General features: G+C 50.9%; 1 protein-coding gene across 2 annotated transcripts in view; it reads left to right on the forward strand.

Annotated features, from left to right (window-relative positions):
- Window positions 1-16,891, forward strand: part of Iffo2 (intermediate filament family orphan 2) — a 46,738-nt gene extending 29,847 nt beyond the window's left edge. Inside the window, exons 3-9 of one of the 2 annotated variants that reach the window (XM_021200208.2) lie at window positions 1,102-1,197; window positions 2,563-2,703; window positions 3,742-3,881; window positions 9,970-10,090; window positions 10,202-10,294; window positions 11,288-11,418; window positions 12,823-16,891. In XM_021200208.2, the coding sequence (XP_021055867.1) occupies window positions 1,102-1,197; window positions 2,563-2,703; window positions 3,742-3,881; window positions 9,970-10,090; window positions 10,202-10,294; window positions 11,288-11,418; window positions 12,823-12,928 (828 nt within the window). In that variant the 3' untranslated portion in view covers window positions 12,929-16,891. The remainder of the gene's footprint in view (window positions 1-1,101; window positions 1,198-2,562; window positions 2,704-3,741; window positions 3,882-9,969; window positions 10,091-10,201; window positions 10,295-11,287; window positions 11,419-12,822) is intronic. The other variant, XM_029540189.1, reaches the window with a different exon arrangement.
- The last annotated feature ends 1,299 nt before the right edge of the window (window positions 16,892-18,190 follow it).

The raw sequence follows: 18,190 nt of genomic DNA on the forward strand, positions 1-18,190 counted from the left end.
TTACTAGCTAGGTGATGGCGGCACATACCTTTAGGTCTAGTTCTTGGGAGGTGGAGGCAGGTGGAACTCTGTGAGTTCGAGGCCAGCCTGATCTACAGAGCGAGTTCCAGGACANCCAAGGCTACACAGAGAAATTGTGTCTCGAAAAACTAAATAAATAAATAAATAAATAAATAAATAACGTCACTTTATTTTCTTACTTTTCACTCTCTAGGGAAGTGAGAGACATAAGCCTAGCGCACACAAAGTCCTGGGTTCCCAGAGTAAACGGGGTTTGGGGCATACCTGTAACCCCAGCATTTGAGATGCACAAGAAGATATTTGAGGAAACAGGAAGATCAGTTCAAAGTTGAGCCAGGCAGAGTGGCACACGTTTTTAATCCCAGCACTTGGGAGGCAGATCTCTGAGTTCGAGGCCAGCCTGGTCTACAGAGTGAGTTCCAGGATAGCCAGGGCTACACAGAGAAACCAAACAACAACAACAGCAGCAGCAGCAACAACAACAAAAGAAGTTTAAAATCATGCTCAGCTACATAAGGATTCTGGTGTCCCCAGCCAGAGTTTGGTCCCATCCCTCCAATTACTACAAAGAGGCTAATGTTCTCCTTTCTTTTATAATAAAGTTTGGTGTGTGTGTCTGTGTGTGTGTGTGTGTGTGTGTGTGTTTTTAACATCTTCACAGTCAGATGTTGGAAAGGTCCACGAAATCACAAAAGATTAAAATTACCTGCAGTTCTGTCTTCTGCTGTATTAATTTTAGATGTGACCTCCCAGCCTGTTCTGCAGACACACCCACATCCTAACACACACACACCTTGGGATGCCCGTGCTAGACTGGCAGAGCGCAGGTCGGGCATTGGCGCCTGGCTGTTGGGGTTAACCTTGTATTTTTTTTAAAGCTGGCCTTAAGCTCATAGTGCTGTCCAGTTTTCTTTGCCATAAGTGACCCCCTGAAGTGTCACCAGGGCTCAGCAGCCAGAACGGCTGAGGCACACAATCGCTTAGCTTTAGTTAGCCGTCTAGTGTCCAGGGCTCTGGGCTTGGGCTCAGGTGTCTGTCCTCTCGTCCCTTTAAAGCCCGCCTCTCTCCTTCCATCCACAGGCGGCGCAAGAAGCCGAGGCCATCCAGGAGGAGATGAATGAGAAGATTGAGCGGCTCAAGGCCGAGCTGGTGGTGTTCAAAGGGCTCATGAGTGACGTAAGTGGTGTGGCCGTCACCTTAGGCATCACGACCTCCCTTTACCCGTCATGCCAAACGCTTCATTCACTCGGAGGCTCGAGCTCGGCTTATAGTTACAGTCGTGGCTGGCTGGTTTGTTCTGATGAGGGATGCATCGGGGACCAGGAGCCTCCCCTCCCTCCTGACATTGCTTTCCTGTGTCTGAATAGAGTTGCTTTAACCCGCTGCTTAACCCATTGCGGTCCTCAGGGCCCTGACATCTGTATGTGTTGCTCGACTGTCACCAGCTCGCCACGTGGCGACCTTGGTGTCTGCAGAACATAGGTGACCGAATGGTCTTGGCCGTGCCAACCCAAGAGACTTCAGGCTCAGGGCATCCTCTTGTAGGGTGTTAAGTTGGGAAGGGCTGGTATGTGCATCTTCTTGGCCATCTGGGGGCCCCTCTGAGTGAGACACCATGGGTGGAAACATCTGTTAGCAGTGTAGGCTTCCTCGACTCTGGGACCTGAGTTTTTTGCCATCTTCAGGCAGTGGGTGGTCTGCCAGGATTGCCCACCAAAAGGAGAAGGAGCCTGAACTTGGTGACTCAGCCTGGCTTTGTGGGACGTGCAGCTGAGTGTGGTTGGAAGAAGCTGTGGGGCCTAGGTGGAGGCCACCTGGCTTCCCTACACTTGGGTGCAGAGGGAACCCTTGCTCTTTCTGTGACCCCTGCTGTCTGTCATCTGTGGCAGAGAGAGAGAGAGAGAGAGAGAGAGAGAGAGAGAGAGAGAGAGAGAGAGAGAGAGAACGCTGCTGAAGCAGGCACACTATGGGGAACAGTGGGGCATGAGGATGGGAAGAGAAGGGGAGGGGTGTGTGTGTGTGTGTGTGTGTGTGTGTGTGTGTGTGTGTGTGTGTGCTCGCGCGCGCGCGTGCGTGCACACATGCACATGCTAGGAAACTAAAGCCAAGGCCTTGGCCTAACTCAAGGCACCACAGCCTTCCTTGGAAGGATGTTCTTCAAGTCACAATGGTCTTGCTTGTCCTTCGCTCAAACGAAGCCAACATTGCTGTGCCCTGCAGCTCTGAGTGGGACCAGCACACATGGCCTCACATTTTCCCACCTGAAGTCCCCATATCCCTTCCAACCCTGAGCAGTGCCCACCAACCCCACCCCCACCCCTCAGGAAAGGCTCAACCCACTCCCCAACTACCTTTAGGGCCTACCTGACCCTTAGGGTTCTCCCAACTCTGATGGCCCCTCACGCTTGCTCCGTCCCTCGCTCATGTAACCCCCCACTGTCCTCCAGGGACTGCCTGACCCCTCAGGTTCTCCCTACTCCTGATGGCCCCCTCATGCTTGCTCCGTCCCTCGCTCATGTAACCCTGCTGTCCTCCCTGCAGCCCATGACAGACCTGGACACAAAGATCCAAGAAAAGGCTATGAAGGTGGACATGGACATCTGCCGCCGAATCGATATCACGGCTAAGCTGTGCGATGTCGCACAGCAGAGGAACTCGGAAGACGTGTCCAAGATCTTCCAGGTGACCAGGGCCGGCCCCGCTCACCTGGCTCCACCCCAAACCTCTTAGAACAGCCCTGAATGCCACCACTGTCAGCTCCTCTTTCCCTCCACATCTCGATCACCCTGATCCTGAGAGTCATATGACCCCCCCCTCCCCAAGGGAAATACGACTTGGGGATTTGTAGTTATAGCTTAGGAGACTGAGGCCTGGGAGGACAGACCGAGGAAGGACATGGGAGATCTCCCAGCCCTCCAGGACATGTCCCCACGTGTCCCCAGGTCCACTCCACACCCATTGCTTCTCATGCAGCCTCTTTCTCTGAGATTCCACATTGTTCCCATGGCAGAGCAGCCCTCACAACTGGGCACCAGTGGGCAGTTCTGGAGAGGGACGGGGTGTGGTCTTGTTAACGGAGGGTGCGTGTCATTCTCAGAAGTCTTGGGTCATAGTTTGGCTTGTGCTTGAGCCCAGGGCAGTGCAGTGTGTTGTTGCTTTCTGTGTGTGACTCTGGACATAGTGGTGGGAGGCCCAGGCCTTTCTCCATCTCGTGCTTTCTTGCTGGGGACTGATCCATCGGGAGAGCTACGCAGCCCTCATTTGCACAGGTCTTTTCTGCTTGGAGCAGAGCTTGGTGAACCCTCCATGCCTCTGCATGTGAGAGGAAGGTTCTGGAAGCATGCAGCTCTTTTGACCTTTGTCAGGGTCTCTTGGTCTCTCGGGCTGGCTTTGAGACATCTCAGGTGATGGTGCCCTCCTCTGGCCTCTCCTTGTTTCCACATCATGGGGCTGCTTTTTTCTGGTGATGGGTGAGCTGAGCTGGCCCAGTCACCAGGCAGGACTTGGTCCCTGTGTCTGTGTTCTCCACCTGCATGCCTCACGCCTCACGCTTCCTGCCAATGCTGCCTGCTTCGTAGAGGACCTAAGCAACTCCCTGCGGTGGTGGCTGATCCCAGCCACATCCATCCACTCCTCGGGACAGTGGTTCCCTCCCAGTCTTACCCCTCTGCACCCCAGCCAAGCACCCCTATTACCTTGGTCTCTTCCTTCCCCATCCAGGTGGTCCCTAAGAAGAAAGATCGTAAGGTGGCTTCGGATGATGACATCTCCGAGCAGGATGGGGAGGTGAATCGGTTCTCAGATGAGGAGGTCGGCTCCATGAACATCACCGATGAGATGAAGCGCATGTTTAACCAGCTGTGAGTACCCAGGTTGCCCAGCTTGGGGGGGGGGGGCATATCCGTGGCTGGGCTGAGATGAGTCACCTGTTCTGAAAGAGTTTGGATTCTGTGTGTGTGTGTGTGTGTGTGTGTGTGTGTGTGTGTAAGCAGTGATCAGGCGTCCGTGTCATTTCTCAGGCACTATTCACTTTGTTTCTTGGAGTCAGGGTGTCTCATTGGCCTGGGGCTTGCTGGTTAGGTTAGGTTGGCTGGCCATCCAGCCCCAGGGGTCTGCCTGTATTCCTCCCCAGTGCTGGGATTACAAGTGCACGCCACCAGACCAGGCTGGCCTTCAACTCCCAGACCCACCTGCCTCTGCCTCCTGAGTGCTGGGATTAAATGCGTGCGCCTCCACCACCTGACTCCACGTCTGACCTTTTAGCGTGTGTGCTGAGGATTGAAATCAGGTCCTCATCCTTGCAAGGCAAGCATTTTGCTCACTAGGGCACATTTCCAGCCCCTAGATTATTTTTTTTATATGTATTTATTTATTTTAAAATTTTATATCTATTTATTTTTGTTGTATGAATGTTTTTGCATGTATGTCCATTTTGCCACATGTGTGTCTGCTTTCTGTGGAGGTCAGAACCCTTGAAATAGGAGTTGCGGAAGGCTGTGCGCCGTATGTGTGCTGGGACTCAAACCCAGGTCTTCTGCAAGAGCAGCCAGTGCTCTTAACTGCTGAGCCATCTCTCCAGCCCCCTATTTTATTTTTGTTATTCTTTAAAATTTTTATGTGTATGGGTATTTTGCATATATATATATATATATATATATATATATATATATATATATATATATGGACCATGTATGTCCCTGGTGCCTTTGGCAGGCTGAAGAGAGCATTAGATCCCCAAGGGCTGGAGTTAGTTGTTGTGAGCCACCACAAAGGTTCCCAGTCAAATTTGGATCCTCTAAAAGAGCAGCCAGTGCTCTTAACCATGGAGCCATCTGTCCAACCACTAGGTTTTTTTTTTTGTTTTTTTCTTAGCAGGGTTTCTCTGTGTAGCCCTGGCTGTCCTGGAACTCACTCTGTAGACCAGGCTGACCTCAGACTCAGAGAAACACCTGCCTCTGCCTCCTGAGGGCTGGGATCAAAGGCCACATGGAGAGAGGGGGGGAGGGAATGGGGAGAGAGGGGGAGCAAGAGGGGGAGAGAGAGAGAGAGAGAGAGAGAGAGAGAGAGAGAGAGAACAAGAGCAGAAGCTTCATCATGGCTGGGTATCTAGTGCCTGCTGTATTTGGAAGTGTACCCATGATCCTTTATGTCACCTGTTGCTCCCCCGGTCCTGTGGAACACCCCCACCCAGACAGGTATAGGGGGTGATTGTTTCAACCAGGATTGTCCTTCCTCGCCCAAGAGATGAAAAGGCTGGGTAAAGCCAGGTACGGTGGCGCACGCCTTTAATCCCAGCACTTGGGAGGCAGAGGCAGGAGGATTTCTGAGTTTGAGGCTAGCCTGGTCTACAGAGTGAGTTCCAGGACAGCCAGGGCTATACAGAGAAACCCTGTCTCAAAAAAAAAAAAAAAAAAAAAAAAAAAAAAAAAAAAAAAAAAGGCTGGGTAGTCTCCTCCCTCTTTGTATGTAGAGTCTGCCTGATGAGGTCACATGTCCAGGAATGATCAGTGGCATGGTGTCACCTTTTTTGTTTGTTTGTGGTTTTGTTTTGTTTTGTTTTTTTGGCATGGTGTCACCTTAGCAGGCTGTTACCAGCCTTGCATCACACTGGAAGATGGGTATCTTCCAGTCTCCCTTGGTGGGCTGGTGAGCTGGAAAGAGTCTTGACAGTCGCCAAGTGTCGTCCATGAAATGACACTTGGCTGACTCCAGACCTTCACCAAGCAGACAGGGTCATTGTTAACCTTTGGAAGGCTCTGGGGAGGCTCAGCAGTGTGTGACAGAGTTGGGATTCAGACCACAATCTGTCACTCACTAGCACTCCCTCACCAAGAGGTTCTGGCTGAGTGGCTGAGTCTGGCCTGAGTGTACAGGTGATGGCCAGAGACAGTTGGTTCCAGCCCTTGGGAGGTGTGTGTGTGTGTGTGTGTGTGCTCTGTGTGTCTCTGTGCGTGTGTGTGTGCGTGCGTGTTGTGTGTGTGCATGTGCTGTATGTGTATATGTGTATGCACACATGCTTCTGTATGTGTGTGTGTGTGTGTGTGTGCGTGCGTGTGTGCATGCTGTCTGTGTGCAGGCTCAGTGATGTCACATTGGTAGCTAAGACACATTGACACATGCCACCCTTCAGGACACCTTACCAAACTATAGAGAGAACTGGTATACCAAAACCCATTGAGTATGTCACCCTGGTGGCACTGTGGCCTTGGCCCACTTGGTGCTTTGTTCTGAACCGAGACCCATTTTTAACTTGAATACAAATGGCACCCCAAGGTGGGATGGGGGTGAGGACCCTGGGTGAGTTAAGGGCAGGGCTGGGAGCCCCATGCTCTCAGGCACCTGGACTCTGAGAGCTCTGCCTGGCCACCATTGGCAGCACCTGACAATCAGGCCACCAGCTCCTTGAGCTCCATATGAGGGAAGCATTTCAGGGGCACACAGTAGGGCAGAGCCAGGCCCACATATGTGGTTTAGTGCTTCGTCCCCTTAGCCACTCTCCTGCTTGGGAGAGACGTCCGTCTTCCATCTGCGGCCCCTCTGTTGCTGTTTCCATCTTCCATCTGCGGCCCCTCTGTAGCTGTTTCTTTGGCTTTAGTTAGATGCTCAGGACGAGCAGGGTGGAGTTGGGAGTTCTCCCCTCAGACAGACGAGACAAGGCTGGACATTCACTATGGATCAAGCCAAGGACACGCCTTGTCCCTTGGTTCATCTTTCAGCTTGAGTACCCCTCCAGATCTCATGTTCTCACTTCTGCTGACAAGAGGGCATGCCCCCATCCCCCACCCCTTTTGGTTTTGGTTTTGAGAGAGGGGTCCCTGTAGCCCAGGCTAGCCTCAAGCTTGCTATGTAGTCTAGAATGGCCTTGAACGTCTGACCTTCCTGTCTCCACCCCTTGAGTACTAGGACCTGGTTTATGCTGTACTGGGGAATCAAACCCAGTCCCCCCTCCCTCCCCCCCCCCGCCCCCCAGGCAAGCACTGTCAACTGTGCTGCATCCCTAGGCTTTTGGAAAGAAATGTGGCTTAGGTCCAGGTTTTCCCAGTGTTGCACTGGGAATTCCTGAGCCTGAATCATTCTTTGATGTGCAGACACCCCCAAATCTCCTTCATTTTGTTGAATAAAAGGGCTCCTCAGAAGAAATCAATTATCTGTGTTTTCATGGAGTCCCCAGGGGATCGTTAATCTGGTCAGAAAGGAGGTGCAGAGAGAGGTATCCATCCAGAGAGCTGAGTCAGGGGTGCCTTTGGCAAGGGCTCCCTCTTGGGTGTGCAAAAAACGTTCAGTTATGAGCAGTGGGGAAGTGACCCCTCATGTGGTGGGCACCGGAGCGTTGACAGGGTTCGGTGTCTAATTAGATTTGTCGAAACAAAAAAAAAAAAAAAAAAAAAATCTTTGCTCATCCCTACCCCTGTTCTGGTCCTCTGGCTGGTGTTAGCGGCTGACTCAGTGTTGTTTAGTTCCCACCTGGTGTTTCCATGAGCCCGTGGCCCAGCCTGGTGGTTACCCCTCACCCCAACCCCACTGCCATCCCAGCTTCACCCCACCGCCATCCCACCCCCATCCCACCCTCACCCCACACCACCCCCAGCCGATTTTAGTAAAGCCTTAGAATGACACACCCGTGTCAGAACTCTGTGTTGTCTTGATCCAAATCAGTAGCTTGGGCTTCAGACTAAGGCTGAGAGGAGAATTTTCGACATCCTTCCAAAGTCCCCGGGTGAGGGTGGGGGCTCTTTCCGTTTCTGCTCTCATCCGTCTTCCTGTCTGTTCTGGCTAGCCATCCCTCAGAGGGGCTTTCCTTCAGATCTCAGACGCTGGAAAGGAAGTGCAGTGAGTACTGGACCACGCCATGTGCTGATGGATGGACCCCAGAGGCTCAGAATCGCCTCCTCCAATAAACCCCTCCAAGCGTATTTCTTGACTTACAGGCGCCACCTAGAGGCTGCTACAAGAATTGCTATTGGGCAAGGGAACAAGCCTGGCCTACCTCAAGGGGGCGCTCTAGGAAGCCTTTTTTTTTTTTTTTTTTTTTTTTTTTAAATCAGAAATCCTTCTGTGTCATTGTCTTTTGGCCCCCAACTCATACCTTTGTTGAATGAGGTAGAGCAGAGTTCTAAAAGAGCCAGGAGAGATTGGGGAGGCATAAACAATGGGAGACCCCCCCGAATGGAAGTCTACAGTCCTGTGCCACTGATGTAAACTCAGAGCCTGAGGGCTGCAGAGATGACTCGGCAGTTAAGGGTACTGGCTGTTCTTCCAAAGGACCTGGGTTCAATTCCCAGCACACACACATGGCAAGTCACAGCTGTCTATAACTATAGTTACAGGGTATTTGATACCCTCACATACAGGATACAAGCAGGCAGAACACTAATATGCTTAAAATAACTCAGTCATTTAAAAAAAAAGGAAGGAAGGAAGGAAGGAAGGAAGGAAGGAAGGAAGGAAGGAAGGAAGGAAGGAAGGAAGGAACTCTCAGAGCCTGGCATGGCAGTGTAAGCCTAAAATCCCAGGATTCTTTGGTGATTTTGTTGTTGTTGTTTTTATTTTGTTTTTGTTTTGAGACATGATTCCTTTATAGTCCTAGCTGGCCTAGAACTCTCTGGCCTGGAACTCTCAAGAGATCCACCTGCCTCTGCCTCCTGAGTGCTGGGATTAAAGGCCTGCACTACCATATCCAGATGCAATAGTCTTTAAGGGGCCCCCAGCTGGAGTAATCTGTGCATCTTGGGAACCAGTCCTGGACAAAACCACATATAACTCGTCTTGTTCTTCCCACTCTAGCCGGAAAGACTCTAAGGTTACGTGGATTTTAAATTTAAGTCCAGTGTTAGCATATATCACTGGATATTCAGAAGGACACCCAGTCTTCCCTGAGCCTCAGTTTGCTGACCTGTGAAATGAAACTAATAAACACACTACCCTCCAGGTTTGAGGCTGCTCTTAGTTGGCTTCAAAAGCTGTAGGGAGCCAGCAGGTCTGGGCCGCAGTCCTTCCTCTGCTACACAGCAGTGGTGGCTTTGGGCAAGTGTGTTTCTTCCTGAGCTACGCTTTCCTCCTCTGCAAGATGTCAGGAGTGTGGCTGCATTTGCCCTACTCAACATGGGGCAGGGCAACCATTCTTCTTTTGACCAGAAGCATGTCTAAAGGATACATGTGTGTACACTCGCTCGTACACACACACGCGCACACACACACACACACACACACAGAGAGAGAGAGAGAGAGAGAGAGAGAGAGATATTTTGAGGTTGTTTTAAAATTTTATTTATTTTATGTATATGAGTACACTGTAGCTGTCTGCAGACACACCAGAAGAGGGCATTAGATCCCATTACAGATGGTTGTGAGCCACCACATTGTTGCTGGGAATTGAACTCAGGACCTCTGGAAGAGCAGTCAGTGCCCTTAACCTGAGCCATCTCTCCAGTCCCTTTGAGAGGATTTTATTGATGTGAATGAGTGCTTAGCCGGCATATGTGACTGTGCCCTGTATGCATGGAGTGCTTGTGGAGTCCGGGGGAGGATGCTGGGGCCCTGGAACCAGTGTTAGCAGTTTTAAGCTGCCATGTGGGGGCTGGGACAGATCTCCAGTCCTCTGCAAGAGCAGCAAGCCCTCTTCATGGCCTAGCCTTCTCTCCAGCCCTCCGGGATTTCTGAGACAAGGTTTTATACCACATCTCAAGCTGATTGGAACTCACTATATCACCCAGGCTGGCCTTGAACTTGACCCTCCTGTCTCCACTCCCCTCTTAATCTAAAACTAGACTTCTAATTACACGGACACACTCTGTCCTGAAAGACTAAAGCATTGAGTCTTTGCCTACCAGCCAGCTTTCTGAGATCTCCCATAGCTGCACTCACTAGGGAAGGTGTCCCTTTCTCTCCTCTGTATGCACCCCAGGGGCCTGGCTTCTGTTCACTCATGCCCTCTGATGTCATCCATAGGCGGGAGACCTTTGATTTTGATGACGACTGTGACAGCCTGACATGGGAAGAGAATGAAGACACACTGCTGCTATGGGAGGATTTTACCAACTGTAACCCTACCATTGACCTGCAGGGCGAGGTGAGCCCATGACCTGCCATCTCTGGGGGTGCCTCTCTCACAGGATCCCTCATCCTTTCCTTCCCAGGCAGCCTTTGATCCCCAGCTAAACTATCCCTTCTGTGTCCCCAGCAAGAAGAAAACTTGGGCAACTTGATCCATGAGACTGAATCCTTCTTCAAGACGAGAGACAAGGAGTACCAGGAGACCATAGGCCAGATCGAGGTAAGTGCTCAAGCCAAGGAGCCTGCTACGGAGTCTCCCAGGGGTTGCTTAGTTAAGATCCTGGGTGTTCGTGGAAATGTAGGCTTGCAAGATGGGGCACGACAGGGTCTAAAGGCAAAAGCCTGGCATTGAAAACCTGTTCTTGGGCTGGAAAGATGGCTCAGCAGTTCAGAGCACTGACTGCTCTTCCAGAGGTCCTGAGTTCAAATCCCAGTCACCAACATGGTGGCTCACAACCATCTGTAATGGGATCAGATGCCCTCTTCTGGTGTGTCTGAAGACAGCTACAGTGTACTTATATAAATAAAGTAAATAAATCTTAAAAAAAGAAAAAAAGAGAAAAGAAAACCTGTTCTTATTAGGGTATTGGTTTCCTAATCTGTAAAGTCAGGCAGTAATTCCTGCCTCCCCTAAAGAGGCTGAGGCAGGAGAGTGCCAATAACAGGCACTCAGAAGTCAGCAGTGGTCATCCTTACTTCCTCCTCTGCTATAGGGACCAGGTACCCATAGAGAGGAGGAAATCATGTCCAGAGAGGCCAGGTCACTTGTCTGCAGTTTCCCAGTTAGGAGGCAACATTCACGCCAGTGTGCTTGGCCACTGCTATGCAAGAGTCAGTGATCTTCCCTTGTTGGAGAAGTCCAGAGTCCTCCCTCCTCCCTCCAGCTGTCACAGTACAGGCACAGAGACATGAAGAGTTTCCTTTTCCAGTGGACAGCAAGTTCCCCAGAGATGCTGAGCACACCAAGTCCCCAGAATCAGATGGGGCTTAGCCGGACAGACCTCTCTGGGGTTGCTAAGCAACCATTCCCCCTTTGTCCAGAAGCAGGTCTAAAGACTATTGACTGGTGTGCAGAGAATAAGGAAAGTTGATAGCACAAGGAGGGGCCTGGATAATGATACCACCAAGGGACAGAGGAGGGAGGTTGTTGCGGGCAGTAACCTGAGGCGAACGGTCCCCCTCCTCACCTTTATTCGTCATTGTCTCCTTCCAGCTGGAGCTGGCCACAGCCAAGAGCGACATGAACCGGCACCTGCATGAGTATATGGAGATGTGCAGCATGAAGCGAGGCCTGGACGTGCAGATGGAGACCTGCCGTCGGCTCATCAAAGGCTCTGCAGACAGGTGCGGCTCTGCGCATGCATGCGCGTGCGCCCCAGGGCTTCCATGGTGTGTGTGTGTGTGGGGGGCTTCACAGAGAGACATTTGGAGCTGCCTCATGCAGCTTCACTACATTTTAATTTTTTCGACCCTCTGTCTGACTTCCCATCCATCCACCCACCTACCAAGCCCCCATCATGAGCATACCTACTATGTGCTAGGTGACTAATGTACCTAATCTCACAGAGCTTCTGAAAGACAACACAAAACAAAAAACAATACCACCACCACCGATCGGTTCAACAGCGAGTTGTCAAAGGCCGCTGTGTGCAAGAGCGTCTGAGTTAGTGTTCTGGTGCTATGATGACCACTATGACGAAAGCAAGTTGGAGAGGAAAGGGCCCCACATCGTAGTCCATTGTTGGGGGAAGTCAGGGAAGGAGCCTGGAACCAGGAAATGATGCTGAGGCCACGGAGGGCAGCTGTTTACCAGTTTGCTTTCCATGGCTTGCTCAGCCTGCTTTTGTATACCATCGAGGACCCACCTGTCCAGGAGTGGCATCACCCGCAGCGGGCTAAGATCTCTCTGACTCAATCATTAAGACTGAAGGCCAGTCAGATGGAGGCGTTTTCTTCTTTTTTCTTTTCTTTTCTTTCTTTTTTTAAGATTTATTTATTATTATACATAAGTACACTGTAGCTGTCTTCAGATGCACCAGAAGAGGGCATCAGATCTCATTATGGGTAGTTGTGAGCCACCATGTGGTTGGTGGGATTTGAACTCAGGACCTTTGGAAGAGCAGTCAGTGCTTTTACCTGCTGAGCCATCTCGCCGCCAGCCTTTTTTTTTTTTTTTTTTTGAGACAGGGTTTCTCTGTGTAGCCCTGGCTGTCACTCTGTAGACCAGGCTGGCCTCGAACTCAGAAATCGTGCTGGGATTAAAGGCGTGCACTACCACGCCCAGCTTAGGAGGCGTTTTTTTCTTAAGTGAGGTTCCTTCTTCCCTACGGGGGGGGGGGTTCCGTGGGCACCGCTTTGTGCTCAGAGCAGGGATGATGGAAGGTTACAGAATCCTGCCCCCTCTCCCGAAGAGAAGCCACACGCTAGTTACCTACGGTAAGCAGTGGCTAGGGCAGAGGTCCCAAGGAATGCTAAGAGCCCTAGGCAGCTTATGGAACCTACAGGGATTGAGGGAAAGTGCATCCTGCAGGGATCTCACAGCAGGAGCCCCTCAGGGCAGACTCCACTGTGGTGTTGCTGAGAATGGAACCCAGAGCCTTGTGCGTACGTTTTGCTCACCCCAGACCCTCGGGATAGGTTTTTTTTTTTTTTTTAAACAGGTGTGACCGCCCAGAGCTCCTGGCCCTGGGCCGTTAGGGTCCCCCAGGCTGCTCTCTGAAAGGCTCCTGTTTCTTCCACACAATGCAGGAATTCACCGTCGCCCAGCTCCGTGGCCAGCAGTGACTCAGGAAGTACAGATGAAATCCAGGAAGACCTGGAGCGGGAGGCGGATGTGGAGCCCATGGTCAGCTGATGACGGAGGCCCGACGTTCCCGGTGGTCTTGGTGATGGGGTCCAGCCTCCTCTCCCCACTGAGCCGTGTGGGCTCCTCGAGTCGGACTCCACTCCTCGACACACAGCCTTCTGTCCTCCCTTCTCCGGAGGCCCAGCGGGACCGCTGCTTCCTTCCTTCCTCCACCACCGACCCATGGAATGGTGCTGTCGATTTTTCTATTGTCCCCACACACACCACAAACGCAGACTTCTGTGCGTCGATGCAGTGCAACTGTGCCTTCTCCCTTAAGCTGAGCCACTTTGAGCTCCAAAGAATTCTTCCTAGCAGGTGTTTTTTTTAAAAAATATAAAACTCTAAGGTGAGGGTGGGGCCTGGGGGCGTGGTATCTTTTGGTTTTTCTCCCTCCCACCTGCTCCTCTGATTGGACATGAGCTTTGCTCCCTCCCTCTGTCCCAAGATGACTTGCGGTGGTCTGCCTTCCCAAGGAAGGAGACTATTTTACCTCCAGAGCTGGGCGAGCAGGCGTTCTCAATACTTTCTCACCCAGTGATAGAGTGGTGAATGGAAGTGGAGGGAGGGAAGACCATTTTTTTTTTTTTTCTTTTCTTCTTCTTTTGGATCTAGTGGCGATGTGTCGGGGAAAGGCACTGTGGGGGAAGGAAGAACCTCACTGTGTTTAAACTATGCAAAAAACAAAACAAAAAAACCCTAAAAGCAGCTTGCCTTATATCATTGGGAAGGCAGGCCCTCTCTCAGACTTCTGGGAACTGGGAGAGAGGCCAAGGTTAGCATGAGACCCTCATAGCCTCTGAGGGTGAGGTGGATTTGGGGGTGATCCCAGTCGGATTGCTGGTAAGGCCCGCCTGCATTCTGCAAGCCGGCCCACTGGACCGTTGGCTTTCTTGGGGACCTCTGTGGGGTTGGGTGGGGTGGGGTGGGTGGTGGTCTTTTGTTCTCCTGATGACTTGATGTTCTTTCCCACCTCTCCAATCACCTGCCAGGTTCCATGGTTGTAATTTCTCTGTGAGAAAGTATGAACGGGCCAGGCCTGCTACCTACTCTGTCCTCCACAGTACCGTCTTGCTCCTCCGTTGTCCCTCTGGCTTGGGGGTAGGGAAAGCCTTGTGAGGGAAGGAGGGGCTGGCAGGCTGGCGATGACTGGAGAGAAGCCTCAAGTGAGGACCGTCCTCATTCATACTTGCTTTCCATACCCATTTGTCTGGACGCTGAGCCAGTGATTCCCCAAGGCTCCCTGGGGCCTGAGTTAAGGGGCCATAAGATAGAGCATCCGTCTAGTCTCAGCTGGCGACTTGCCTAGCAACGATCAGGTTTTGTTTTTATTTCTTTCCTTATTTTTGTGTCCACTCTAGTGGTTTTGATGGCCTATGTGGTTTTTATTGACCCAGAGGGTTCCTCTGGAGGTCAAAGGAACAAAATGTCCCCAGGGATCAGAACCCATGGTCCTCGGAGGCCTGGGTGGTAAAGGGCAGAGGACTCTGGAACCACAGTGGTCCCCGATCCTCTTCATCCCTCTGCTTCTCTCTGGGTGGTTCCATCATCTCTTTTGCACTTAGAACCAGTGTACATAGTAGGCTTATGTATGGATAGAGAGGAGAGAGGATGTGTTTGTTGGTGGCTTATGTAACTTATCAGAACTTGGTGGCCTTTCTCATGTGTGTTTTCCATGATGTGGGGAGGGGCTTCCCATTGGTCCTTTTGCAGCCTGTCTGCAGGGGTACCATCTGTTGATGGCCAAACAGTCCCTTCTGGCAGGTACTTGGAGGGACAATTATTTGGGAAGACACAGCCCCTGTCCTCACCACCCCCTCCCCCTTTCTCACCAATCCTTCTTTTTAAAGGTTACAGGGTTCATACACTTCGGGTTATCATTATTGTGTGTTATTGATATTATTGTTTGTTTTGTTTTGTTTTGTTTTACCAAAGGTTATCAGAGCCAGATGGGCCTGGACCTTAGCTGCTGTAAAGATTTCCGTTTCTGTGAGGGCAGGAAGAGGGGTTGTCCTCGTGAGTCCTCGGCTGAGGCTGGGGACCGTGTCCATCCAGCAGTAAAGCGGTAGAGTCTGGGAGTCAGGTAGGCAGAGCAGAAGCCGGCCCTTCCTTGTTCTTCACGGAGGCAGTGGGCTGACATATATCTCTAGAGTTAAGACAGTAAGGAACAGCATGACCGTTCGCGGTGATAGATGCTACCGTGTAAGTTGGTGTTCTCTGGTGTTCCGTTACTTTCCCACCTGTATACATAGGTCATTTGTCTGGTGTGCATGAGAAAAGCAGGCTCCAGTGGGTTTCTTCCTGCTGGCCTTCAAAGCCTGCTTTCCCCTGGGAGGTGAGGCTCTGAGGCAGGAGGATGAGTGGAGAAGGACAAGGGTGTAGTGGGCATGTTTCCTGGCTTGGTCTGGGCGCTGGGCGTGGCCTCCTCTTTGGTTTGTTCATTTCTTGGTTCGTTGCCAGTGGGTCCTGCTTGTGCTCACCGAGAGCTCACAGCTTGCCCAGAAAACCCCACCACTCACTGGGGCCGCCGCTCACTGGGCAGCGCCTGCCCTGTCTAGACGAACCTGTCCACCCGTGTAAACATGTACATAGTTTCTCTTGACTTTTCTATGTCTGAGCCCCGTGTCATATTGACACTGGGGGCTCCGGGCTTCTCAGATGGGCTCCCCGTGTAGGCCCTGGTCATGCTCCTAGTTTGGGGGTCACATACACAGGCACAGCAGGGAGTCAGCATCCTTTCAGGTTCCTGGTTGGTCGTGAAATACACACACACACACACACACACACACACTCCACTAAGACTCCAAAGGAGAAAGATGGGGAAGAGGTTTTGTCTCCCCGTTGGCAGTCTGGAAGGCATGTCCACTTTGGACTCTGTTCTGGGGGGGTAGAACTCAGATGTCCTATGAAGAGTCAAACCACTTTGACTTTAGGGTGGGAGGAGGGGGGATGGGTTAAGGGATAAGATGAGGTGTAACTTAAGCTAAATGTATTCTATTTATGAAGCAAGAGACTGTATTTTTATGAAAGAAAAAGGTTTTTAATCTAGGGTAGGCAGTCATGGTAGCCCGGCATTTTGCTGTGGATAAGATACCGCCATGTTCATTGACTCTGGTGTACAATCATCGGTAACCCCTCTCCTCAGCTTGCCTTCAAAGGTCACTGAACGTCCGCACACAGCTGGGGCGGGAGTTTGTTGTCCCTTCCTCCCCGGCCCTCAGCTCCTTAGAAGTCTTGGAAGGGAACTGGAGTGGGGAGGGCGGGTGGACTGCAAAAAACTGAGGTGGGGGAGAGGTAGGTTCTAATTAGTCACCCCATCTCCTTTCTGGCCAGACCTACTCCCATTCAGCTGTGTGGGGAGAGTAGGAGGGAGGTTCTGTGGGGTTGGGGAACACAGGACTTCTTAGGGGTATTTGCTATGTCGGAAGTTGTCAGGCAGCTGGAGCAGGCACAGAAGGGACCCAGGGCGCTCAGTGCTCAGCCCTGTCTGTGTAACTCCAGGCCAAGGTCGAGTTTGGTTGTGGACAAAGGACCAGGACACTGGGGGGTTTCCTCAGACCTGGGTCTTCCCTCTAGGACTGACCTAGTGGGAGGAGTGGAGAGCGGTCTGGGCAAAGCCATACACTCTCTCTGGGAAGAGATTTCCAGGCTCAGTGTGGGCTGTGTGTGAGTCTCAGGCAAACTCCTCACCTTATGAGTTCCTTCCCAAGCTCTCGAGGACATGTGGTGAATTCCCCACCATGACACGATCCCTTTCCGCACACTGTAGCATCTACCTGGTTTTTAGTCCCACCCTACCCACTGTTGCTGTGTCTGTCAGCTGGGTCTGGAAATCACTGGGAGGGGTTTATACTCATCAAAGACTACTGACCCTACCAGAAAACCAACCTGTTTACTGTACTGTTGTAAATACTGTGCCCTTTATATCCTGTATATTGGCTTCTTTGGAATAAAGTAAAATGTCTTAGAACACATGGCATATGCTTCTTTGTGTCCTGGTGGTTGTGGGAGGGGTAAGAAGACTAAAGCAAACTTATTAACCAATTAGTGATAAGATTGGGAACTTGCCTATTTGCATCTCACAGTAAGATCTTCCAGGATGCCACTCTGGTGGCTCACACCTTTAATCCCAGAACTCAGAAGGTGGATCTCTGTAAGTTCAAGGCCAGCCTGGTCTACAAAGTGAGTTGCAGGACAACCAGAAACCCTGTCTTGAGAAACCAAGTAACAACAACAAAAAAACAAACACAAACAAACAAAAAACCTCCCAAAAGGAAGTAAGGAAGGGAGGGTTAGACAGATGGGGCCCCGAGAAACCCCAGGCTAATTGGCACTGCCTGGTCTAAAGTTGAGGTCCCACCAGCTACAAAGCCCCCATTTCATAGACCTCCCCAGAATGTCTACAAGAAGCACCTGCTGCACTCTGGATTGGATACTGTCCACTGTTACAGTTGCTCTTAACAAAGGGCCACATTCAAAGGTGGCCTCCCTCCACTGTGAGCTGCCATTTCCAAGTTTCCAAGGATGGAGAGAAACTTCCGCTTGGTCACATGATACAGCTAGCCTCTCTTTCCTAGTCCCATCTCCCAGAGTGTCTTAAATGGAGTGGTCGGCAGGAAAGGGAGAAGACCAGGGTGACGGGTGTTCAAGGTGCATATCACCACCCTACTTTACAGAAGAGGAAACTAAGGTCCACAGAGCCTGCATGGGATAGTTTTTATGTCAGCTTGACAGAAGCTGGTGGCATCTGAAAGAAGGAAAAAAAAAAAATTAAGAAAATGTCTCCAGGGCTGGAGAGATGGCTCAGCGGTTAAGAGCATTAGACTGCTCTTCCAGAGGTCCTGAGTTCAAATCCCAGTAACCACACGGTGGCTCATAACCATCTGCAATGAAATCTGACACCCTCTTCTGGTGTGTCTGAGGACAGCTAAAGTGTACTTACATATAATAAATAAGTAAATCTTTTCTAAAAAAAAAAAAAAAAAAGAAAAAAGAAAGAAAAAAGAAAATGCCTCCAAAAGATCATGCTGTGGGCAAGCCTGTAGGGCATTTCCTTTTCTTTCTTTTTCCGGTTTGTTTGTTTATTATTACAGTGTTATTATTATTATTATTATCATTATTATTTTAGTGATTTGAGACAAGGTTTCTCTGTATAGACTGGAACTCACTCTGTAGACCAGGCTAGCCTCAAACTCAGAGATCTGCCTGCATTTACCTCCCGAGTGCTGGATGTAAAGGTATGCACTACCACTGCCCAGCTACTTGGGCAAA

The sequence above is a fragment of the Mus pahari genome, chromosome 6, assembly GCF_900095145.1.
Source record: "Mus pahari chromosome 6, PAHARI_EIJ_v1.1, whole genome shotgun sequence".
Lineage (NCBI taxonomy): Eukaryota > Metazoa > Chordata > Mammalia > Rodentia > Muridae > Mus > Mus pahari.